Here is a 26305-nt window from a genome sequence, read left to right as displayed (position 1 = left end):
AGGGGGGACACGGAGGGGCTCCTGCCTTTGCTTCCCTGTGCTGATGGGAGCTGTTAGCGGGCCGCTATTTTGGCACCGCCGCGCTGTTTAAAATAGGCTCAACCACAGCGCCTCTGTGTGGCGGCGCTCTGCTGAGCGAGACTATGCATGCTCGCACGGGCCCCCCCAACCCCACCGCACGGAGACCATGGCCAAGTGGGGGGCTCAACCCGAGCACAGCACACCACTGCTCTCACACTCACGCCTGCGTTCAGGCGTATGTTTATGTGTGTGTTCATGCGCGTGTGTGTGGGGACCGGTAGTGTCGTGGTTAGTGCGTTGCGCTATCAACCCGACAACCCGAGTTCGATTCCGACTCACGGCCAACACCAGTGACGATTATCTGAATTGTTCCTGGGCCTCCCCTAGGTCGACTAAGCCTTAAATGAGTACCTGGTGAAACGTGTAAAAAATATTGCAACTGGGGAGACAAAGGCGGCCGGGAGTGGTGCTCGCCACCCACCCCTTCATGTTCCGTGCTGGCCTCGCTAACAGCACTTGCCCCTCCAGTCGATTAAAGCTAAATGTTAAAAAGCTATACGGGGGATCTTTGTCTTTGTTCATGTGTCCGTTTATGCCTATGCGCATGCCCATATTGGTGCTGGAGTCCGTATCGATGCCTGTGTGTTGCTCATGCTCGTGTGCTCGCATACCGGGGTGCTCACACCTGCTTGTATACTCGCACCCACTCGTGCTCACGCGCTCACGCCTGCTTGTGTCCTCACACCCGCTTGTGCCCGTGTGTTCACACCTGCCGCATCTTTGTGCTTCAAGGTTCTGCTCAGCCACCGCTGACAAGAAGATCCGCGTGTACCGCTCGGACCTGCAGGGGAGCGAGGAGGTGCAGGTGAGAGCAGCCCGCTCCTAGGTAACGCTGCTTGGCAATTGCGCGGCTCGGTAACCGTGTGCCTCCATGGTCGAGTGAGGGGCTCCAATTGGAAGGGGTTCAAAACCTGATTGGGAGTTCACTCGGCCCATAATTTTTTGGGGATCAATAAAATCTGTACCACTTTATGGGGAAGTCATCAGTGGTTCTCCTATAGAGAAAGACTCGCCCCCACCATAGATATATGGAATTTCCATTTTTCATCACTGGCTCAGGGTCTCAAACAGGCAATGACTGCTCATATGAGCAGGAAATCACGTTGACTTTGGTAATCATATGCTTTGTAAGTGTGCACTTGGTAACGGTGTGTGCTCTGTAATCGTTCGCTTGGTAACGGTGTGCTCAGTAACCGTTCGGTAACGGCGTACTCTCTGACCGTGTGCTTGGTAACAACGTGCTTGGTAACCATTACTCGGTAACGCCATGCTCTGTAACCATGTGCTCTGTAACCGTGTGCTTGGTAACGGCATGCTCTGTAACGGCGTGCTCTGTAACGGCGTGTAAGGTAACTCTTGCTCGGTAACGGCGTGCTTGGTAGCCAGTTGCTCGGGATGCGATGGTGGTGACCGGCTTGTGCTGCGCAGGAGCTCGAGGGACACCACGCGTACGTTAACGCCGTGGCGTTCGAGCCGACCGACGGGCATCTTCTCGCAAGCGTCTCCGACGACAACACGTGCCGGTACGCGGCATGGCACCCACCCCCCATGGCGGCAGCCTCACCGTCCTGAAGGGGTGCGGGGGCCACCCCAGGGAGAAGTTCTCCCCTCTGTCGTGACTCTCCCCCGGGGGGAAGTGCGTTGAGGAGTTGGCTTTGGCGAGCCGCTGGTGGGTAGGGGGGTTTGTTTTCCCACTCACGGCCGCCAACAGCAATGATGAATATTCTAACGGGTCCTGGGTCTCCACTAGGTTGACTCGGCCTGAGTACCTGGTGTGGTGTGTAAACATTTTCACTGGGGAGAGAAAGGTGGCCAGGCATGTTGCTGGTCACCCACCCGCTTGTGCGCCGTATTGGCCTTCATATGTGCTACTCGCTAACAACACTTTTCCCAACAGCCTGTGTAGGCTACACGGGGCATCTTTGTGAAGGTGTGTGCGTGGGTGTGTTCGTATTTGTATATGATGGTCTGGCAAAAAAACCCCCTACCTCCTCGTGGTGCCGGCCGGCAACGCTGTGGTGGGCAGTGCCGTGGTGGGAGGGCCGATTTTGATTGACCATTCCCCTCATGAGATTTGTAACCACCACAGTGGCTAAATGGGGGCTCTGGATGGGTGCGAGGGGCTGGTAACCCCTCCACCTTCAATTAATTACCACAAAACCACGTATAAAATATCTAATTAATACGCTTGTGCCGGAGGCCCCGGGGGGACAGGCGTCTATGATGTCTACTGACCAAACCTCATTTGGCGGAGCCAGGAGATTGAATCTTTACCCTCGGGGCTCCTCCAGAAACAACAAAAAGCCACTACGGATGGCCACGTAGAATGTTCGAACGCTCACTGCGGAGGAGAGGCTACCACTCCTCTCTCGGGAGCTGGACTGGTCCCGCCTGGATCTCTGTGGTATTCAAGAGGTCCGGTGGACCGGCTCTGGCTCCTGGCACCATGAGGGGTGGATAGTCCTCTACTCGGGGCAGGAGACTACTAAACAACAGGGAGTGGCTCTTCTTCTGAACAAAAGAATGAAGGGGGCGTGGGAGCGTGGCGGCGAGGTGTGGGAAGCGGTAAGCCCCAGACTACTTTGGGTTCGCCTTCCCATCAACCGGAGGCGAGGAGTGGTGGTCGTGGTTACTTATGCCCCCACCGAAGACGAACATCTGTGGAGGGATGCAGGCAAGGCCGATGAGTCAGATGCCTTCTATGACCTCCTGTCACAGGTGCTAGCTAAAGTGGCCCCTCGGGATAGAGTCATCCTGTTGGGTGACTTTAATGCCCGAGTTGGTCATGATGCTGGCACCTGGTCTGGAGTGATTGGAAGGCATGGGCCAGATCAGCTCAATAACAACTGGAGGCGGCTGCTAGATTTTGTGCAGCCCATGGGCTTGTAATTACGAACACGCTGTTCTGGCATCGGCGCATCCACACAACATCATGGATGCATGCCGAGTCCAAGCAAGAACATATGCTGGACTACATAGAGACAGAACAGCGGATGCGGGCCCATGTCCTTGACACCAGGACCTACCATAGAGCTGATCTGCTCACTGACCATCGAATTTTCATCTGTAAGATGCACCTGCCATTCTTACACTCCGGTGGTGGGTGTACACCCAGGACCCCATTCAAACAAGGTGGCCTGGTCTCAGCTAGCTGATGAAAGTTCCAAGCGAGACTGTAATCATCGCTTGCAGCTGGGGTTGGCATCGTCCCCCACTCCAGATTTTGAGGGGAAATGGGCGAGGTTTAGGACTGTGACTCATGCAGCTGCGATGGCTGCTTTGGGTACGCAGTCCAGACCTCCCCAGAGACCCTGGCTGACAGAGGAGGTGTTCAGGCTGGCTGAGAAAAAGCGACAGGCCCACTCTCTTCATCTACAGCATCCCACGTCAGAGAATGAGGAGGCTTAGCGCAACATTCGCTCGGCGCTTCGCAGAGCCGTGAGGTGCTGCAAGGATGGGTGGTGGTTGCGGGTTGCTGGGAAGATGGAGTCTGCCTCAATGGCCCATGATCACAAATCACTATTTAACTCCATCAAAAAAGTAACCTGCAGCGCCACACCTATTACCATCATTAGGGGATTAAACGGTGATCCAATTTCCGACCCCCAGGAACAGGTTTGCAGATTTGCTGAGTATTTCTGTGAAGTCCTGGGGGAGGGGAAATCCCTCGGCACGGAAAACATCGTGGGACAAAGTGGGGATGACCTTGCTGAGGCTGCTGTGTCTCAAATATTGGAAGAAGTCACCCCCTGTGAGTGGCTGGCTGAGGTGCCATCTGTTGAAGAAGTACTAAAGGCGATCCAGAGTCTGAGACCATGAAAAGCACCGGGCAGAGATGATCTCCCAAGCGAAATGCTGAGGGAGGGTGGCGTTTGTGCACAGACTGCCCTACATCACATCATAACAACAGTCTGGACCACTGGATGGGTTCCACAGGCTTGGAAGAATGCCCTCTTTAAGAAGGGGGACCGCACAAACTGTAACAACTACAGGGGCATCTCACTCCTCACTGTGCCGGGTAAGGTCCTGGCAAGGATTATTCAACATCGCCTTGCGAGGCACGCTGAGGTTTCAGAAAAGGGCAGTCATGCACAGATGCCATATTTTCTGTCCGTCTGCTACAGCAGTTTTGTAGGAAATTGCAACAAGACCGACATCTCTGCTTTATTGACCTGGTCAAGGCCTATGATACCATCAGTAAGTCTGGGCTCTTGGTTATTCTTCGTGCTTTCAGAGTCCCTGACCCTCTGCTCACGATCATTAAGGACCTTCATGATGGTGAGCGGGCCCGGGTAAAACTACGTGGCCGGGAGTCGGAGCCATTCTTTGTTCACCTTGGGGTGCGACAGGGATGTCCTCTGGCTCACACATTATTTTGCATATTTTTCGACCACGTAGTTCGTGAAGCCTTTGATGGCTTTACCAGAGAAATTTCCATCTGGTACAGATACAATAGGAGGCTGATCGATGCCCGGGTGCAGTCAACGGATGGCTCCCTATTGGTCAACCACGTTATGTATGCTGATGGTCTGGTAATTGTCGCTCACTCAGAGGAGGAGTTGGAGGCGCTGCTGTTGAACCTGGAGCATGCCACTAAGAGGTGGGGCCTTACCATCAGCCCCACCAAAACAAAGCACCTGCCTGGGTATTTTGTACCATCGGGCACTCCACCCCCACAACTCCCAATTGGTAATGGGGCAGTTGTGGAGAGAGTGGAGAGTTTCCCATACCTGGGCAGTGTGCTTATGACCGGCTCCGGTTTGACAGCAGAGGGTTCACTCTGAATCAGTCGAGCGGCATTATCTTTTCATCGGTTGCGTAACGCTGTGTGGAAGCTACCTGGTCTGTCGCTCCGCATGAAGCTTCAGGTTTGCTCGATCACGGTCATTCCCTCCCATCTCTACGCTTGCGAAACGTGGACCCCCCTAATGGAGCATCTTCGCCGGTTGGAAACATTTAGGCTGGCCTGCCTACGATCCATCCTGGGTTTAACCAGGCTGGATTGTGTGAGGAGCTCACAAATCCTTGAAAGATCTGGACAAAGTCACATCGGTGAGCTCCTCCGGCAGGCAAGGCTGCGTTGGCTGGGTCATGTAGCCCACATGCCCAGCCACCGCATGCCTAAACAGCTTTTGTTCGGCCGGATCGAGGGGGCTAAACGGGCGCGGCACGGTCTAGAGAAGAGATGGAGTAATGTGGTACAGGAGGATGTGGAGCGGAGTGGACTTGCCTATGACTGGTACCAGCGGTGTCAAGATCGGCCTCTGTGGAGGAGGCTCGTGAAAGACGCTACGAAGCAGATGGAGGCAGTCAACGGAGGGCGGAGGAGTGATGCTCGCAACAACGAGCGGAGCGCCGGGTGGCTAAAGCACAGCAAGTTGGCACAGTAGGGGGCACAGGTGGTGCATCGGCCAGTCATCTCATTCAGTCGACCTGTGGCACCTGGGTCTGCCCCATGACCTCCTGCCAGCGGACGTTCGACACTTCACGTGGCCTCAACGTGCACATAGCCTGGCACAAGCGTCGTGGTGACATCACCGCGAATGGCGGTTGTTGTCTTTGTGTATATGATGGTGTGTTTCGTGTATGCTGTGGACAGTGATCATGCGTGTTGGCGTGCGCGGGTGTATGTGTGAGTGTGCAAGACGTGTGTATTGGTGAGTTATTGTCGGTGAGTGAATATGTTGGTGAGTTATTGTTGGTGTGTTGTGGTGAGCGCTGTGCCCAGGAGCCCATATTTATGGCCGGCAGCTGTGCACCCAGGGGTAGACAAGTCTGGGCACGCATGGGGAGAGTGCAGTGGGAATGTGGAGAGAGCCACACAGAGCCAGGGTAAGGAGCCTGCAGTCATAAACCTGACTGCAGGGTGTCTCTCCCAGTAAGCAGGGTGTCTCTCCCGGTGAATCAGAATATTTATTTATACCGGCGGAATCCAATGATCTATGAAGCTCTTTTTCATAGATGTCCAGGAGGGGTGAGTCAGAACGTTACAATGACAAGACAAAACACGATAGGAGTGCAAAGTATAGGGAAGGTAAAAAAATCACTTAAATATATACTAATAAAACTAAACTGCTGAAATCTGAGTGCTGTGGGTGTCCTTTCCATGGAATCCAACCCGTGCCCTGGACCGGGTTTTGCTGCTGGGTGTCCGGTAACGCCTATGCAGGGAGCTGGGGGAAGCATATTTTATTCCGAGTGGTGATGAGAGCCCTGGCCGTGCCGTCAGCTCCCCCTAACCCTCCACTGTGGTAATTTCACGTGGCACGAGACAGCGGATGTGTTCGCCCGGGGGTCTCGCGTGGGATTCATGGGGGTACCCCACCCCACAGGGCGGTGCCCCACCTCCCAGGGGGTTCCTCACCTCCCAGGGGATGTCCTGACCCCACACACTCCCACTGGCAGGGAGGGACTCTTCTGTAGAGCCACTCGCCGCAGCAGAGTAGGGGTCGTTTAAAACGTATAATGGAAACGTCTGCGTGTGCCAATGCAGGGCTTTATGGATGTATATTTAATTGACTTCCGCTGCCTCGGGAATTAAATATTTATGGTTCCCGGTCGAGTCCTGCTGAGGCCGCAGAGAAGAGAGGAGGAGGCCGCCCCTACAGACCCTGGCGTGACGCGAGAGTAGTGATGGCACCGTGCCTGAATAAGCAATGTGTGACGTGTGATTGACATGTGATTGATGTTTGATTGACGTCTGATTGAGGGGTGCGAGCTGTGACGGGGCCCCCAATCTTGAATGCTCTCTGCAGGGGGAGGGGTTCCCCGCAAGTTGAGAGCCACTCGCCTCGAGGAATCGGGAGCTTGGGACAGAGCAGCCATGTGCGCGCACCTGGCTGTGTCACCTATCCAAGTTTTTACTTTGTTTTAGTCATCAATATGTTTCACCTGAACGTCACACCCTTGAGATGGAGCTTCTCATTGGTGGTGCAGCCACACAAAGCAGCTCCAGAATGAATGTCAGTGCTGTGGGGGGAGAGACCCTCACATCCTACCTGGAGCAGACGCTCATCTTAGCCTTCACATCGCACACGGTGTGTGTTGTGCGTCTACGCAGCGCTACGTGCCTGCTACATGTCTGGGATGTGACTGCTATTTATGCGTCTGGTTTGGTAGCTCGGTGACAGAGCGTGGCACTCACAATCGGAGTTTAAATTATAGTCGGGGTTGATTCAGCTCATCGCTCTGCAGTTGATGCAGTTGGTACCACTTTGTGGGAAAGGCAACAGCAGTTGTCTTATGGGTTATTCATCCCCACCATAAGGAAATTCCCCCTCTAGCTCAGGGCTGTATGTATGTATGTTGAACTTATTTCTTACCGTACTTGGCCAACTGAGCTGATCGGAGGTGTGGCTGTGACCAGGAGGTAAGCACCCCCTCAATGCTTATCTGAACATGAAATCACTCGGACATGCAGCTCGGCCTTACAAATGATCTTATTTTTGGTCTCCCTGCCTCTGCCTTCACTCCCTTCCAACACATAAAAAAAGCCTGTGCATGAGTTATTTTGAATCTCCCATTTAATTCTCACACTTGGCCTCTCCTCCGTCAACTCCACTGGCTTGTCGTTAACTCTACCGCTGTCTGCTAGAATACCTTTACACTCGTCTCGACATCTCTCCATGGCCTCGCTCCACCTGAACTCGCCTCTCTCATCTCCGTCTATGTCCCCCCTCGTTCCTCTTCGTTCACAATCTTCTCTGTCCCTCCTACATTTCTGACCCAACCATCCTGGACATCTGTAAAAAAATAGCCACATAACTCATCGGATTTCTCCAGGATAAATAAAGATTTTGATTTCGATTCCCCGTGCCCAATCCTGTTGCTGATCTTTCTCCCTCCTTGCACCCCTCCACTGGAGTAAACTTCCCCTGTACATTAAGTAGTCCCCTTCATTAGCCTCCTTTGGGTCCTCTATTAAAGCTCAGCTCTTGGCTGTTGCCCATTCCCTTCCCTCCCCTCGCCCCTCCACTCCTTCCCGTGCCTCCTCTGCCCTTTCGTGACCCCGTGTGCCCTCTGTTACGGTCACTCATTCCTCGGCCCTTGCACACCCCTGCCATCTTAATCACTATAATTTTGATTACGCTTTTAAGTCATGTAAAACGCTTTGAGCTACGGCGCTCTATAAATATAAAATAAGATACAATATTGCTAACTTACTGTGGAAGTTAAGAATTTAAACTGTGCCATGCTTAAGATGTTACCACCCCATTAAAACGCGTGCATGCTGTCACCGCCACTTAGTGGTGAGCGGCAGTTCTTGTTGTTGCTCTGCGTGGGTCGATGGACACACCCTGGCTGCCTTGTGAGCGAGAGGTTCCATCTCAAGGGACCACCCGAATTAAATATTTTGATCAATTAAAAACAAATTATTCCAGGAGTCACCACGTGGGGTAGTTACATCGGTGGCCAGTAGGGGGCGCAACATGCCAACTCTTGGGCTCTCATATTTTTTGGGTCTTTCGGTAAAGCCACGTAGACAGAAAAAATAACATAAAATATCGACGTTTCGATCGCAACACAAGCGGTCGTTTGCAGGAAAAGGGGGGTCAGCTTCTAAAGACAAACTGCTGATAAAGGTTTGAAATGGGCGTGGCCCAAATGTCAGCAGCCAATGCAAGTGGTGGGCAGCGACCGCGGCGGTGGTGGGCTCTCCACCAATCAGAGGGCTGCCAGGCATGGCAATGCAAGATCGCGGAGCCTTCTATACGGCGAGCGTGTCAAGGTGGCTATGTTAATGGAATGGATTAGCATGTTAATGGCAGATCGTGAAGCAGCCGCCTCGAGGATGGCGCGCGAGGTTGCTGTGTTGGTGAGAAATTGTATCTGTTAATGTAAAAGTCAGATAGCCGAAAATAACAACTAAAATCGGAAGGTGGTAGGCTGGGAACATCACAGCCAGTTACGACTTAAATTGGTTGATAACGTCCTTCCAATGATTGCTCAGTTTGTACCCATCTTCTCGGTTGAAATTGTGTCTGTGTATATATATCTGGATGGCTTCATGAACGAATCTTTGTTGATAGCCAGTGGGTTTACAGACTACTTTCGTCTTGGAAAAAACAATTTCGTGTGTGCCTACAGCATTAAAACAATGATCAGCCACGGCCGAGGTATTGGTCCTCCCGTGTTTCAGATCTGCCTTATGTTCACGAACACGGTCCGAGACATGTAGCTTAGTTTCCCCAATGTAACTACTGCCGCAGACACAGCTGAGTTTGTAGACGCCGGGGTATTGCATGTCAGGGATCACATACTTCACAGATGGGATCAGATCACGAATGGTATGTACTGTGTTAAATCGAACCTGGATTTTGTGCTTGCTCATGATTTTGGAAGTCTTTTTGGTGACCCCTGCTATGTATGGCAGGGTAATGGTTTTGATTGGGTCCTCAGATGGTTCTTTCCCAACGGTTGGGGTGACAGCTTTACGGATTGTGTAGTCTGAATATCCATTCGTCTTGAGAGCTTGGTGTACGTGTTCCAGTTCACTGGCTAGGTGGTGATGGTCGGAAATACATCGAGCTCTATGGTGTAGAGTTTTGATGAGGGAATTCTTCTGGGATGGATGGTGGTGGGGGTCAGGTTTTAGGTAGGCATGGGTGGCTTACCTGTAGACAGTGTCCTATTGAGCCATCTGGTCTCTTTTCGATTAAGACATCAAAGAAAGGTAACTTGCCATCCTTTTCCACCTCCATGGTGAATTTGATGGCTGGGTGTATGGAATTGATGTGGTTGAAGAATTGGCCCAGAGCTGGTAGGCCATGTGGCCAGATGACGAATGTGTCATCTACGTATCTCTTCAACAAGGACGGACGTAGAGTGGATGCCTGGATGGCATCTATCTCAAATTTTTCCATGAAAACATTGGCTACAACTGGAGATAAGGGAGAACCCATTGGGGTACCTTCAACTTGTTTGTAGAATGTTCCATTCCACGTGAAGTAAGTGTTGGGGAGGCAATGTCTAACCAGGGCCAGTACATCGGCATTCAGATTGCAATGGTGTCAGTTACAGGAACTTTGGTAAACAAAGAGACTCCATCGAAACTGACAAGCCAATCACCTGGAGATAGTGAGATGTCCTTAATTAACGATACCAAGTGAGCTGAGTTAAATACAGCTGAGGTAGTCTTACCAGTGAATGGTTGTAAGGTCTCAGACAGAAATCAGGCCAGTGTGTAGGTGGGTGAGTCAATGGTGGAGACGATAGGACGAAGGGGCGTGTACCTTATTTATGGATTTTATGGTAAGCTATAAAATCTGGGTGGTCTAGCAGCAGAGAGTTTTAAGGAAAGCCGCTTGGTTGGTTCGATTAAAGATGTCTTGGGCTCTCGTCTACAAACGATGTGTGGTTGTGGTGCTCTGTATATGGTTGTGGTCGTGGTATGGTGTGGTGTGTGGTTGTTGCAGTGCGTGTGTGATTGTGGTCGTTTGTGTGCGGTTGCATGTGTAGGATCTGGGGAGCGGTAGTGCAACAGTTAGTGTGCTGCTACGAACCTGGTGACGCGAGTTAGATTTCCGGTTATGGCTAACACCAGTGACGATTATCGGACTAGTTCCTGGGCCTCCCCTAAGTCAACTTAGCTCCAAATGATTACCTTGTGCGGTGTGTAGACATCGCTACTGGGGAGACAAAGGTGTCGGTCCTGGTGCTCGCCACCCACCCGTGCCGGTCTTAATAGGTGCTTTCTAACAGCACCTGCCCCAAAGTCTGTTCAGGCTCTAGGGGGATAATTGTCTTGTTTTCGTAGGATCTGGGATGACTCTGGTGACCAGCAAGTCTGCCTCCCGCTGCTCTCCCCTGGCGCCAGTGTGTGCTGGAGTTCCACAGAGCCTGACAAGGTGAGGCACCTGCACAAGGTCCTTCCTGCAACACTCCATAAACTGCACCGATCAGAAGCCGACACACGCCACGGCTGATATCCATAACTTGACTATTTTGGAAACGTGTGGCACATACTCTTCTTGATGCGAATTTCAGCATTGAGATGGCACAGACCAATTAATGGGCTTCGAGTGGCGTGCCCAACAAACACCTGCCCAGCGACCGCACCTTCACACTGCCCGGCTTGCATGGAAACACTGGACAGCACTTAAACCGGATCTGCACAAACCACACCGAATGCCCAAGTAGATAATAAAGGAACTCTCCTTGTGTGTGATTGCGGCTATGAATGCCAAAGCATGGATCACCTAACATCCCACTGTTCCAAATCTAATTCTGCAGGCAGTGTATCTGCAGTTCACCAACTCTCGGACGAAGCTTTAATCGTTGCCCTTTATTGGCCTTAAGAAATCATAAATCATTATTCAACTCACACCACTGGGGTCCATCACTTGATCTGCCAGTGAGCCTTCCACACATCATGAGATGACTTCAAAGTGCACCCAGCCTGGCACACAAGCACTGCGGCGACGTCACCGCCGATCCCCGTCGAATGGGGGCTGTTTTTGTCGCTGTGCGTGGCGCAGCTGCTGGTGGGCGAGCGTGGCGGCCGCGTGCGGGTCTACAGCGCGAGGAGCTGGGCCGCATTGCTCTCCCTGGACTGTGGGGCCCCCAGCGGACCCCTCATGATGGCCGACTGGAGCCCCCTGGACCCGGTGTCTGTTGGCGCCGTGGCAGGGGCCGACTGGCTCCTGTGGGACTCGTCACGTGGCAGGTGAGCGGGGTGAGTGGGGTGAGCGGCTCAGGCAGTTGCATCTTGGAAGGAAGTGGTCTGCTCCGACTTTGTGTTCGCCTGCCTGTCCAGGTGGCATCACGAATGTGTGTATATGTGGGCAACTATCCTGTTACGAATGTAGTGAGTCCAACTGAGTCGCAGACGTTATTCTTTAGAGGCAAACACATTTATTGTAACACGTCTATGCAAAGGGGTAACTGCCCCTTCACCAGATACAGCCTGGGGTGGTGACCACCCAGCTAACTACACTATAGGTAGGAGTTACAGCTACGAAGGGTCGGACCCTCACTTCGGTCCCGGCCACGTGTTGATGCCTCGTAGGACGTAGAGCTTCCAGCTTGTGGACGTGGAGCTTCCAGCTTGTGGACGTGGAGCGTCCAGCTTGTAGACGTGGAGCTTCCAGCTTGTAGATGTGGAGCTTCCAGCTTGTAGATGTGGAGCTTCCAGCTTGTAGACGTGGAGCGTCCAGCTTGTAGATGTGGAGCTTCCAGCTTGTAGACGTGGAGCTTCCAGCTTGTGGACGTGGAGCGTCCAGCTTGTAGACGTGGAGCGTCCAGCTTGTAGATGTGGAGCTTCCAGCTTGTAGATGTGGAGCTTCCAGCTTGTAGACGTGGAGCGTCCAGCTTGTAGATGTGGAGCTTCCAGCTTGTAGACGTGGAGCTTCCAGCTTGTAGACGTGGAGCTTCCAGCTTGTGGACGTGGAGCGTCCAGCTTGTAGATGTGGAGCTTCCAGCTTGTAGACGTGGAGCTTCCAGCTTGTGGACGTGGAGCGTCCAGCTTGTAGATGTGGAGCTTCCAGCTTGTAGACGTGGAGCTTCCAGCTTGTAGACGTGGAGCTTCCAGCTTGTAGATGTGGAGCTTCCAGCTTGTAGACGTGGAGCTTCCAGCTTGTAGATGTGGAGCTTCCAGCTTGTGGACGTGGAGCGTCCAGCTTGTAGATGTGGAGCTTCTAGCTTGTAGACGTGGAGCTTCCAGCTTGTAGATGTGGAGCTTCCAGCTTGTAGACGTGGAGCGTCCAGCTTGTAGATGTGGAGCTTCCAGCTTGTAGACGTGGAGCGTCCAGCTTGTAGATGTGGAGCTTCCAGCTTGTAGACGTGGAGCTTCCAGCTTGTAGATGTGGAGCTTCCAGCTTGTAGACGTGGAGCTTCCAGCTTGTGGTCGTGGAGCTTCCAGCTTGTAGACGTGGAGCTTCCAGCTTGTGGATGTGGAGCTTCCAGCTTGTGGACGTGGAGCTTCCAGCTTGTGGACGTGGAGCTTCCAGCTTGTGGACGTGGAGCTTCCAGCTTGTAGACGTGGAGCTTCCAGCTTGTGGATGTGGAGCTTCCAGCTCGTAGACGTGGAGCTTCCAGCTTGTAGACGTAGAGCTTCCAGCTTGTAGACGTGGAGCTTCCAGCTCGTAGACGTGGAGCTTCCAGCTTGTAGATGTTGAGCTTCCAGCTTGTAGGTGTTGAGCTTCCAGCTTGTAGGTGTTGAGCTTCCAGCTTGTAGATGTTGAGCTTCCAGCTTGTAGATGTTGAGCTTCCAGCTCGTAGACGTTGAGCTTTCAGCTTGTAGATGTTGTGCTTCCAGCTTGTAGATGTTGAGCTTCCAGCTCGTAGACGTTGAGCTTCCAGCTTGTAGATGTTGAGCTTCCAGCTTGTAGGTGTTGAGCTTCCAGCTTGTAGATGTTGAGCTTCCAGCTTGTAGATGTTGAGCTTCCAGCTTGTAGGTGTTGAGCTTCCAGCTCGTAGACGTTGAGCTTCCAGCTTGTAGATGTTGAGCTTCCAGCTTGTAGATGTTGAGCTTCCAGCTTGTAGATGTTGAGCTTCCAGCTTGTAGGTGTTGAGCTTCCAGCTTGTAGATGTTGAGCTTCCAGCTTGTAGACGTTGAGCTTCCAGCTTGTAGGTGTTGAGCTTCCAGCTTGTAGATGTTGAGCTTCCAGCTTGTAGACGTTGAGCTTCCAGCTTGTAGGTGTTGAGCTTCCAGCTTGTAGACGTTGAGCTTCCAGCTTGTAGATGTTGAGCTTCCAGCTTGTAGATGTTGAGCTTCCAGCTTGTAGATGTTGAGCTTCCAGCTTGTAGATGTTGAGCTTCCAGCTTGTAGACGTTGAGCTTCCAGCTTGTAGGTGTTGAGCTTCCAGCTTGTAGATGTTGAGCTTCCAGCTTGTAGATGTTGAGCTTCCAGCTTGTAGATGTTGAGCTTCCAGCTTGTAGATGTTGAGCTTCCAGCTTGTAGGTGTTGAGCTTCCAGCTTGTAGACGTTGAGCTTCCAGCTTGTAGGTGTTGAGCTTCTAGCTCGTAGACGTTGAGCTTCCAGCTTGTAGACGTTGAGCTTCCAGCTTGTAGATGTTGAGCTTCCAGCTTGTAGATGTTGAGCTTCCAGCTTGTAGACGTTGAGCTTCCAGCTTGTAGATGTGGAGCTTCCAGCTTGTAGATGTTGAGCTTCTAGCTCGTAGACGTTGAGCTTCCAGCTTGTAGATGTGGAGCTTCCAGCTTGTAGGTGTTGAGCTTCTAGCTCGTAGACGTTGAGCTTCCAGCTTGTAGATGTGGAGCTTCCAGCTTGTAGGTGTTGAGCTTCCAGCTTGTAGCTGTTGAGCTTCCAGCTTGTAGGTGTTGAGCTTCCAGCTTGTAGACGTGGAGCTTCCAGCTTGTAGGTGTTGAGCTTCCAGCGTGTAGGTGTTGAGCTTCCAGCTTGTAGAACGAAGAGACCCCGATCCCTCTCAGGGACCCACCTCGTATCCTCCCGGGTCGGGGCTGGCTCTGCCCAGGCCCCGCCCACCTTCTCGAGCGTTCTAGCTCCCTCTCGATCCCTCTCGAGAGCTCTCCCCGGACACGTGATCACCCCTTAGCCCCCCCCACCTGGGGCCCACTCTGTGGACACTCCGGATCACGTGCCTACGGGGTCAACCAGAGTGCCACGGCCCGGGGCAACACTGCCCCTGGGCTGACGCTCTGTGGGAGCCCGCACTGCGCGCCGTGCGTGGTGCCCGCGCTATCCCCCAGCGCTCACCAAGCCCGGCTAGGGCTGGTACTACACCCGCCTACGCGGTGTACGCGATGACGGTGCATCGCACGCCATGCTATAGTAAACCGGGCCTCAAACAGCAACCCACACGGTGCTGTCCGCGACGTAGAAACATCGCACGCCACGACCCTCCCGGGCCGGCACCACACAGTGGCATCCCCGATGTCACTCCACGAGCACCTGGACGTCACGGTTACCGTGTGGAATATGGCTTGTGGTGTTGTGCCGCGAGGTCACTCTCGCAATGAGTTCTTACCCGTGTAGTGGGTACAAACTAGAGGGAGACTTCTCTTTAGAGGCAACACGTTTATTTTACAAACAACAATACAGAAAACGAAGGGGTACGGCCCCTTCCACCCGCTACACTAGGGAGGTACGTCCTCCTCACTGGCGTTCCCCATACACTCGGGACCAATCTCTGTCGAGTCCTCCGCTATCGGGGTCTAGGGAGGCTACACTGACCCGACCCAGTCAAGGTCCTCGGGTCCGGCTCCTCGGTCTCCAGGGCAGCTTCTTGATCTTCGAGTGGACGACAACTGCCGGTCCCGTTCAGGGGTCCGGCTTTTATACCCAGTTCCTGGCTCACTCCGCCCCTAGCCACTCCTCCCTTCTGGAAACATTTAGAGGGGCTTGGAGTGTGACGTTATCCCCCAGCCCCCCTCTTGGGGGTCTGGGGTCTGCACCTCTGGTCACGAGCTACCCTGGGGGTCACCTTGGCCCAACGGCCCGACTCATCTCCATCAGCCTCCCTTCCGCCCCTTGTTGACCGGGGGCCGTTACTACAGGCTGCGAGTAGTGACAATCGCACACAGCGCTCAACGATGCCGCTACACCTGGATTGTGGTCACAGATTCATGCAAGTGGACGCAAACATCCACATGTCCATCCACGCTGACGCAGTGCAGACCCACATTCCGAGAATAATTTGAGTCTCTCTGCTGCAGCAGTCACATTGCACCTGTGCTACTGGCACCATCTTGTGCATCGACGGAACGTTCAGTTGCAGCGCATTCAGGAAGTGCTGCAACATCACACATTGTCTGAGCAGGCTGAGTAAGCTGATGCTACAATCTGTAATTGTGGAATACTTTGATGCCTGCCGGCCAATTCACTCTTTTGAAAAATAGAAATTCTTCCCTCGATGGGCTTTACTTGGGTAATACGCTTCTGATTCTGAAATAGTGTTCGTTACATGACAATCAAGCAAGGCATTTATCGTCCTCAGATCTGGAGAATACTGAATGCAGTGAAAACCAAATTTAGCGCAATACATTTTTTTGTGGTCTTTTTCGACTGGCTTGAGACCACCGCCGCAATTGAGAACCCAGTTTCATGATCCGTGCCTAAAACCTGGATTTTTAACCCAGAATCTCGGCGGTGGCAGCTCACCAGTGCTCTGCCCCGGCATATTCACGTGTTAACTCATTGACACGTGCACGCACGCTTAGGCGTCACACGCAATTGTGCCGTCTGTCCCCACAGCTGGCCCGTGGAGCGCAAGTCAGCGCACCTGGAGGGCGCCTCCCAGTTTCGGTAAGTCCTCCCTCCTTCCCGGCCCACCGCACAGGCAATACAGAAAACCCTTGCCCATCGTGGGGGTTACGTTCTCTCATACGAAACCCCCTCCTTTTGTTTTATGTTACCCTACATCAACCCAAACATTAAACAGAAAGTATTTTTTATGTAAAATATTAATATTTTCTAGTGTTAAATATAACTTGTATGGTAAATGTATAGAATGAAAACAAAAATTAGTGTACAGTACTGTACAGGAAGAAAAATCATGCGGTTGAACCTCACTGCCTCCTCACTGGAGGATGGGAATGCCACGTGACCTGGGGCCCATGATTGGCTGCTTGGAAGAAAAGATGGAGAAAAAATGGCGCATGCGTTCTTCTGCGGGCAGTGCAGTTATGATGCTTACAGGAATCTCGCAGTCAGTCACGATTGCCAAACTGTACCTTAATACATGTTACACAAAACGCGACAGCTAAACCCGTGAGACGGAAGGGTTTGCTGTATGTATTATATTTCTTTATTTACTTACTCCAGAGAACTGCACTGAGGCTCAAAACTCTTTTTTTCAGGAGGGTCCTGCCAAGTTCGTTGCAGTAGGGGGCAACAATTGTGATGCGTTTCCCAATTAAGTAATTTGTGAGTAATTATAAAAATGTGATCAATTTGGGCTGTGTTGCTGGCAAACAACGGCCTACTTTTCTTGCACTGATATCGCTGCATCGATAACGTCCACTGTAAAACAGCAGACATCACGTAATATTTCATGGTTAATATGCTGCAGTATTCACTAAGGTGGCCTGTCAAAATATAACCATGAACCTCTGCAACAAGCGGCGAATGTGCTACGGCTGAGCCATGTCACCGATGGGTATGGTTGCAGCAGTAGTTGTCGTTATAATCTTGACGGTAGTGGTGGTGTTTGTGCTTGCAGTGGTGATTGCGGTAGTTGTGGTATTATTGCAACGGTCGTGTCATGTCCACCCGGTGCAGTTGGTGCCGTGCCGTGGGGGGCGTATTTGCCACCACAAGTCCCCCCGGACGGCTGAGTGGAACGCTGCTCATTCACAACCTGGCACACGTACAGGTAAGGCTCGTCACACGCCCGCGATGCCACGACCAAGTAGCCTGTTGTTGTAGTGCATATTTGGCCATCAGCTCGTGTCTCGCCTGTGGGTGAATGCGCCAGTAGGCCATTTGTCCTTCTGCGATTGTGTGTATACGCTGGGCGACTAAAACACAACAAGTTGTCACAGTAGGGGGGATAGGGTGGTGCATCGGTCAGTCATCTCAGTCAACCCATGGCACCTGGGTCTGTCCCGTGACCTGCCAGTGAGCCTTTGACGCTTCACGTGGCCTCGGGGTGCACCAAGCCTGCCGCAAGCGCCGTGTGGCAACACTGCCACTTACTGGCGAATGGTGATAACTGTTCTTGTCTTTGTGTTTGTGTAGCCGGCGCTGGAGAGCAAGGTGCCAGCGCTGTCAGGCCTGAGCTGGCACCCGCAGCTGCCTCTGTGCGCCTGTGGTTCTGACCGCAGCCTCTGCTTCTGGCTGCTGGAGCTGTGAGCCCTGGTGTCCAAGGCCTCACGTAGGATCTGCGCAATGAACGATCGCCCGTGAAACAAGAGCTTGGCAGCACGTGTCTCATGCTTCCTCTTGATCTCTTCTCTGAAACCAAACCTGAAAAGTTAAGAGCCCCAACCAGCGGTCAAGTGAGGGGTTTAGTGGAAGGGCTAGCTCTAATTGCCTAGTTGATGAGGATTAAAGGTAGCACTCGTACCAGTGGCTGGTTGAGTTGTTTGTTTAGGAAAAAGCTGAGTGGTTGGCTCATGGGTAAGTGTTATGCATTTGGAAAAATGTTGACTTGGTTATCATGCATCCAGCTGGCTCAATGGTTGAGCAAGCAGCTGGAAGGTTGTGATTTCAAATCCTCTTTTGAGCGTTGACTCCGGCCCCTCATTCCCCTTTGGACCAAAATGAGCAACACGATGTGGAGAAGTTGACAGTGGTTGTCCTGCGGAGGAGAGGCTCACCTACAACAATGGGAATGTGGAATTTACGCCACTATCTCAGGGCTCCAATGAATGGCGTTTTCATTTTCGGCTGCTTTTCATTTGCCAGGATTCGGATGTTCCAAGTGAGCCGAAGCACGCCGCCATGCCTGTTTGCCCAGGCTGTGTTTGTGATAAAGGCCTCGGTGCATTTCTGCCAAATATCCGACAAAGAGGAACATTTTCCAATGAATGAATCGTGTGACCATGTTTGTGTGCAGTGCCTTCACATTGTCTTTGTGATGTGGTTTCAATAAACGCCAACATTTCTATGGGACCATTTTTGCCGGTATCAAAATTATTCGAAAGAATAAGCTTTACCCTTTCTGGGAATAATACAGGAGGTGGTAAGATGTTCATTACCAAATCGACACATATTGCAAGGCATCAAGTCTGCATTAACCACACATCATGCTCGTGGTAAAACATGCAAACAAACGTGCTTTGAGAATAATGTGTGTGCTTTGTCTTTGAAACTGATTGGCCTACACCACACACAGCCTCATGTATGGCCTTGTCTCACCAGTGTTAGACCAGAGAACACCATAACGCGAACAGACAACATTTGTGTATCGGATTTATCAGTTTATATGTACGGTTAATACTGGTAGGAACGAAGTGGACCAGCCACCAATAGATTATTCCGTCCGTCCGTCCGTGTAGCAACATCGCCCCCTACTGCAAACACTTGGCATGACCCTACAAAAACCTTTAGACTCAGTGAGGCTTTCCTGGCTACACAAGTGTAACATTCCCTTATAATTCCCTCAGATAGCTTTTAAGTAAAACATTGAAATTAATGAGGCTTTCCTGGCTAAACACGTGTAACATTCCCTTATCATTCCCTAAGATAGCTTTTAATTAAAACTTTGAAATTAAAAAATAATATCGTCCGTCCGATGTCCGATTACGTGTAGCAACATCGCTCCCTACTGAAAACACTTGCCATGACCCTACAAAAACCTTTGGACTCAGTGAGGCTTTCCTGGCTAAACAAGTGTAACATTCCCTTATAATTCCCTGAGATAGCTTTTAATTAAAACTTTGAAATTAAAAAATAACTCACAGCGCCCTAAAGCCTACAGCTAGGCCTAAAGCCTCGAACTACGCCTATCGCTCTCCCTTCGTATCGTACCCCCGCGTGTGTGCAAGGGAGTTAATGTTTAACAATGTTACATTCCCTGATGCTTTTAAATAGAAACATTTAAATTTAAAGCTTTTACTTAAATAATAAAAACATTTAATTTAAAATTAACTCACGCCGGCCTAAAGCCTACAGCTAGGCCTAAAGCCTAGAACTAGGCCTCAACCTCTCCCTTCGTATCGTACCCCCGCGTGTGTGAAAGGGAGTTAATGTTTTACAATGTTACATTCCCTGATGTTTTTAAATAGAAACATTTACATTTAAAGCTTTTACATAAATAATTAAAACATTTAAATTACAAATTAACTCACAGCGGCCTAACGCCTACAGCTAGGCCTAAAGCCTAGAACTAGGCCTCACTCTCCCTTCGTATCGTCCGATTAGGTGTAGCAGCATCGCCCCCTACTGCAAACACTTGGCAGGACCCTACAAAAACCTTTAGACTCAGTGGGGCTTTCCTGGCTAAACAAGTGTAATAATACATTATGTTTATATTCTTTGGTTATTCGTTCCTACCAGCCCACCCCGCAGGGTCCTGTTAGTTTATGTTTATTATAGGGTTGTTAAATGGTAACCAGTCTACTGGCAATCACTTACAGAATCGATTACTGATTCCGAAAGTCAGGAACTGGGAATGGTGTCCAGTGGAGTGTTACGACTGCAGAGATTTAAGAGATGTACCCACAAATGTTTCCACTGCCGTGTCGGGAGATGGGATTGAACGGGTAAACTCAGGATCGCTTGTCTAGTTTGCCGACCATCGCGCCACCACTACGGCAGCTGTCTTCGTTCCTCAGTTGAGGTGAATGCGTTTACCGCTGGACATTTCTGTATGTGTAACTGGTGTTGTACTTGAGTCTTTTTAATGTGGCTAGCAGTGATGCAAACACAAACATTTTAACAACCCTTTTTACATATCTCCTTTTAAGGCAAAGCTTTCACAATTCTCAGGGCCCAATTAACCCAAAGGCCATATTTTGTAGGCCCTCCTTTAGGCTCTTCGTTCCACATTGAAGTTACAGCTGAGCGAAGGTAGCGCGGCCATCGGAACATATTTGCCTTTGAATTATGATGACAGCATTTGTGACGTTGCCACAGCTAATGCTCGAAAGAAAATGAGTGTAGTGATTTATGTTTAATTTCATATAGGCATATAAATATGTATGTTTGATGACTACATACACATATTTTAAACATGGAATCGTTTCTTAGGCCCTTCCTTTCTATCATAACCTTCGTCTGGCCCTGACAATGCCCCACAACTTTATGAACGATTTGAACAGAAGCGCTCCCTGAGCCACTCTGGTCTCTTGCTCAACGGTGGCTCGTCACCTCGTCACCCTTCTGTCACGACTACGATGGTTATTGATCCTGTGATCTTCACTTGTTGAATCATCCACCTGTGTTGCGGATGTGTGCTCCACCAGTCACTGACTGTTTCATCTCATCCACAGTGTTCAACCATTAAAGTGCATGTCACAAGAGCACAATCGATCACTCAATCACCCACCAACCACACTGCAGGTCACAACAAGACAACAACGCCCACCATTCGCCACGAAGTGGCGGTGACGTCACCATGGCATCTGTGCCAGGCCAGGTGCACTTTGACGCCATTTGAAGTGTCGAAGGCTCGCTCACAGGAGGTCATGGAATAGACCCAGGTGCCATGAGTTGACTGAGATGACTGGTTGATGCACCAGATGTGCCCTCTATTGTGCCAATTTGCTGTATTTTAGCCACCCGGCGCTCCACTCGTGAGCATCGCTCCTCTGCTCTCCATTGTTGTTGGAGGGCGACTGCCTCCAATTACCCAGTAGCATCCTCCACGAGCCTTCTCCACAGAGGCCGATCTTGACACCGCTGGTACCAGTCATCGGCAAGTCCACTGAGCTCCACAAGCTCCTGCACCGCACCAGTCCATCTCGTTTCCAGCCCCTGTCGTGCCCACTCATCCCCCTCTATCTCGCCTGGGTGGGCATGCGGGGGCTACACAACCCAGCCAACATAGCCTTGCCTGCTGAAGGAACTCTGATGGGAATGTGTCCAGATCTTTCAAGGAATTGCGAGTTCACACAATCCTGCCTGCTTATACTCAGGATGGGTCGTAGGCAGGCCAGCCTGAATGTTTCTAACCGGCGTAGATGTTCCAATAGACAAGACACCCACTCGCCCACCCACTCGCCGCACTGCAGGTCACACCACTTCTCCTTCTGCCTCTTCCCTTGCACTGCTCTACCTTGTAGGGAGGGAGTAATTCCCTCCCTACTGAATAAACTGGAACTCCTATTTCTTGCAAATTTGATGGTGTTTTTTGTTGCTGACCACTTGATGTTTTGGGTCTTTTGAGTTTTGCTCGGCAACTGCTTTTAAAATAAGTAAAGAATATATCTAGTAAATTTCACGTGAAGGCTTTCACGACCGATATGATATAGTAACTCTTAAAAAAATACATAATACAGTAGTACTTTAAGCTACTGTAATGATGTTACGCGTAACATCCCTTTTAAAAAGACGTGTGATTTAAAACTGTACAGGATTGTAGTTGGGTGAGAGTATCCCACGTGAAGAAACAGGAGCTGAGTTGGCGAGAGAGCACGAGTCATTCCGTGTCTTTCGGGTTAAAAGCAGAACCTCGCGGTTTACTCACGCGCTCGGAAGCGATGTCGCGAGGCGAGCATCGGGGGATGTTGTGTGGGGATGTTTTTTTTATCACGTGAACCTTCTGTAAGCTGTAATGGAAACGCTGTGTCGCAGTATGACATGATCGATCCTCTGTGGCAAAGGGGATGCACCGAAGTCCACGAATGTAAGTAACTTCCCCAGGTTATTGATAAAGTAATCGACTATCCAGAGAAGGTACTTTCTTTGTTATCATTTGGGCAGAATCATTGGCAGCAGGAAGTCCTGACCCCCGACTGAAACCACCCACTCCAGGTACCCCCCCCCCCCGGCTCCATCTGTACGGGTTACCCCCCTCGCATGCGTCCGTTTTCCTCTCGGTGCACCCGCAAGTATTATCATGAATCGAGTTGGCCATACATGACAAGATATATAGGGCCACAGAGCTTGGCCAATTGTTTGCAACGCCGGTTTTGACTGCCATCCCGATCGTCTTTTTTTCCCGCGCGTCCTTGCGATAACTGGACGCATTCCAAGTTTGTGCATTAAAAGTTTGAATTTACCCCACTTGGTTTTCAAACCACGGAACTCCTCGACATGATCGTGGACAGTTTTAAGCGAGAGGCAGCTGGCGAGAGCTCAGAGATGCTGGCGGTTAAACTGGAGAGAAATCATTGGAAAGGGGAACTCGACTTTCGTCATTCTAAACGATGTCACGGGGCTACTGCCTGGAAAGGGTAATCTTTTAATATGGTACAGAAATATTTACAACTGGTTGGTTCCGTGAGAGGGAACATCTCACTTGTGAGTCCAGCGTGTCCGTTGACAACATGCAATGCCGCGTGTAGTGTACACGCAGTTTACATCTCTTAACATTCACAGTACGCAACGAGTAAGGCCGAGCTGTAAGTCAAAGCGACTTCCTGTTCACATGAGCATTGAGGCTCTGCTCATCTCCCGTTTACAGCTCCTTGCCAATGGTGGAAGTTCCACGTTCCCATCGTGGTGGTGTTTAGTTTGTTGTCCTTCCCCCGCAGCTCTGATTCGCACGGTTGGCTGCGTACGGTGCGAAAGAAGTTCAACATACATACTAATATATTTGTATGGCAAACCATTGCTGACTTCTCCACAAAGTGATGTGCTAACTCAACCAACCCCCAACTTATGGAAAATGCGCAACCTCTAACTTATTATGAGCTGCTGAATTTAGTGAATGGAAATGTTACTCTAGTTTTCTGTAACCGTGGGATTCTAATGTCAAACAATGTTGCAAAATAGTTTGTGATGGCGATGTGAGTTGGAGAAAGGGGAGAGAGACTGAGACTTTGAGTAATGCCACGTGTAAAACCTAGCTGGCCTTTATGTGTCAGACCTGTAATGTGTTGGGAGAGGCTAAGGTAAGACAATAATTGCACGGAATTGCACGGCACTGGGAGGGTTAGGCTTCGTCAACATGGGTGTCAAATCGTCGGTGGTTCCTGTTCCCAACATTTCCGGATTGTTTCAGCTCACCCACCCACTCACTCACCCAGCACTCAACCACCATCCTGCAGGTCACTACGAAACAAAAAGTCCCCCGTACAGCCGTAACAGACTTTTGGGGCAAGTGCTATTAACGAGCACCTATGATGGGACCTATGTTGACTCTTCCGTGTTACAACTGTGATTAGTGCTGCTTGTCACTTGGAAACTTTGCGCCTGTGCTCAGCAACTGTGTTGAAAACGCCCCAATGTACTCATCAGTAATCAATGGCAGCAATCCTCAGACGCGTCATTACCCAGCTTTCGTTCGAGTAGCGAACGCAATCTGAATGGCGGAGCAGTACGCGGGTGTTCTTATGCAAGTGAGTATTGACGCGGTGCCCATCAGTTTACAGCCCTGAGCCAAAAGGGGACATTCCACGTTTCTCTGGCAGGGGTGAGTCTATCCATAGGACAACCACTGTTGACTACCCCACAAAGTGGTACTAATTTTTGGTGACCCCGGAGGGATTTGAACTTGCAACTTTCCTATTGTGGGCCGCTTTCTCTTCTGCCGAGCCACGAGGTCGCTGCGCATTGGGCAGTATATACTACAGTATATACTACAGTATATACAATGGTATCTGCCAAGGCCTGAGGAGCACAGGTCAGGAACCACTGGTAATACTGCTTAGGGAGGACACAATCATAATTCACATGTTTCAAGTGCCACATTCAATCTGTAGATCCCAATGCGCGCCGTGTATGGCAAGCAGGAAAAACACAACAACCAGCTGGACAAACGACCAGAATTAGGTGTGGGTAAAGGCCAGTTTACCCGCTCGCTCACCTATTCGCTCACCTACTCGCTCACCCACTTACCCACACCCTCACCTCCTCGCCCACTCCCTCACCCACTCGTTCACCTACTCACCGCTCGCTCCGAACCAGGGTAAACGGCCATAACTAGATGCGGGTAAAGGCCAGTTTAAAGAGATGAGTCTTTTCATACAGACTTGAATATATTTAACGATGCTGATTGTCTTAGTAGCAAAGCGTTGTTCTAAAGCGTGGGGGCTGTACTGGAAAAAAGCCCGATTACTCCTGCAGGAAATGAGCCTTGTCCTCGGAGTGCTCAGAAGAAGGCGATCCTAAGAGCTAAGGGACCTCGTTGGAGAGTACACATGGATCAGCCGTGGGAGTCTCACAGCCCCACCAGGACCCTGGGGGCCCCTCTCAGCTCCCTACCGCCCACTGCCATCATCTTTCACCATCCCCTCCCCCCAATGCAGATCAATCACCAGCGATGTCACACTCCTCATCCCACCTTAATTAGTGCAATTGAAGGTCATCATTGTAAATTGGGTGATTAATATCATTAAGGGCTCTTGTTAAACAAGCAAGTTAACACTGTTGGCTTGCGCGGGAGGAGCCGCTCGTGGGTCGGGCCCTGGGACCACCCTGGCCCCGGCTGGAGACTCAACCCTGGGCCCCCACAGACCCCGCATTACTCATTAATCGCCGTCAATTAACGGATCACGAGCAATGAGCACGGGACCCGCCTCGAGCCGCCCGGTCACGATATAAAGCCCGGAGCACGAGCATCGAACAGCCACAGCATCCGTTCGTTGCCTCTTCCATTCTTCCAGATCCACGTGCGTCTCCAGACCCGGCATGAGGTATGGTTCTGAAGCGCTCTCATCCACACTACGTGTGGCTCTGTGTGTCCACACTACGTGTGGCTCTGTGTGTCCACACTACGTGTGGCTCTGTGTGTCCACACTACGTGTGGCTCTGTGTGTCCACACTACGTGTGGCTCTGTGTGTCCACACTACGTGTGGCTCTGTGTGTGTGAGAGAGCCTTGATGCAGCTACGATTGCTCTGCCCGTGTGTGTTGGTGTGGCTTCTGGGAGTGTGTATATGTGTGTGCCTATGTCTATCAGTGTGTACCTGTGTGCCTGTTTAAGCGTGGGGAGCGTTAGTGTAGCGGTTCGCGTGCTGCGCTACGAACCCAGCGACCCACTCACGACCTATAACAGTGGCGAATATTCGAACCGGTTCTGGGTCTCCCCTAGATCGACTCGGCCTCAAATGAGTACCTGATGTGATGTGTAAACATCTCCACTAGGGCTTGGTGCTGGCCACCCCACCCCCTCGTGTACCTTGCTAGCCTTCATAGGTGCTCGCTAATAGCATTTGCCCTAAAATGCTGTTAATGCTTTCGGGGGCATCTTTGTGTTTGTCGTCATGTGTACCTGCACGCCAGTACACGTCTGTCGCGCACTCGCCGTCAGTTCAGACCATCGCTTTACCGGCCTTCCGGGAGAATCCTCCACAGCAGAATCGAATTGCACCTTGTACAGCTTTGCCCTTGTTGGTGGTGTTTTAATGCAGTTGCTCGCCTGAAGCACAACATGGCCACACATCAAGTTGGTATTTTGATCTGGTTGTGGATAAGGCTGAGAGTTTGTAAACGCAGTGCGCCTCTCTCTATATATTGTAGTTAAATGGAGGTGCCTGCTATTAAACCCGTGTGCGGAATGTAGCAGTGTCGGTGGACTGAGCTATGAGTTGCGGTGAAGTTTAGCCCCTCGGCGTATCGCCATGGCCGTGAGTCGACACGTGTGTGCACGTTGCGTGTTATCCCTCGGCAGCTACTCGGACCATCAGCGCCCATGGAGCGATCCTTCTCAACGGCCCTGCAAGCCGCATCCCTCGCCGTGCTGCCCGCCGCCCCCGC

General features: G+C 51.2%; 1 protein-coding gene across 3 annotated transcripts in view; it reads left to right on the top strand.

Moving 5' to 3' along the window:
* NUP37 (nucleoporin 37) overlaps nt 1-18619 on the top strand; it is a 32492-nt gene extending 13873 nt beyond the window's left edge. For all 3 annotated transcript variants that reach the window (XM_078859358.1, XM_078859360.1, XM_078859359.1), the window contains exons 4-10: nt 814-886; nt 1510-1604; nt 10838-10928; nt 11559-11746; nt 16253-16303; nt 17279-17372; nt 17738-18619. In XM_078859358.1, the coding sequence (XP_078715484.1) occupies nt 814-886; nt 1510-1604; nt 10838-10928; nt 11559-11746; nt 16253-16303; nt 17279-17372; nt 17738-17851 (706 nt within the window). In that variant the 3' untranslated portion in view covers nt 17852-18619. The remainder of the gene's footprint in view (nt 1-813; nt 887-1509; nt 1605-10837; nt 10929-11558; nt 11747-16252; nt 16304-17278; nt 17373-17737) is intronic.
* The last annotated feature ends 7686 nt before the right edge of the window (nt 18620-26305 follow it).

This window comes from Lampetra fluviatilis, chromosome 8 (genome assembly GCF_964198595.1).
Source record: "Lampetra fluviatilis chromosome 8, kcLamFluv1.1, whole genome shotgun sequence".
NCBI lineage: Eukaryota > Metazoa > Chordata > Hyperoartia > Petromyzontiformes > Petromyzontidae > Lampetra > Lampetra fluviatilis.
This window is presented reverse-complemented; position numbering and strand designations above follow the sequence as displayed.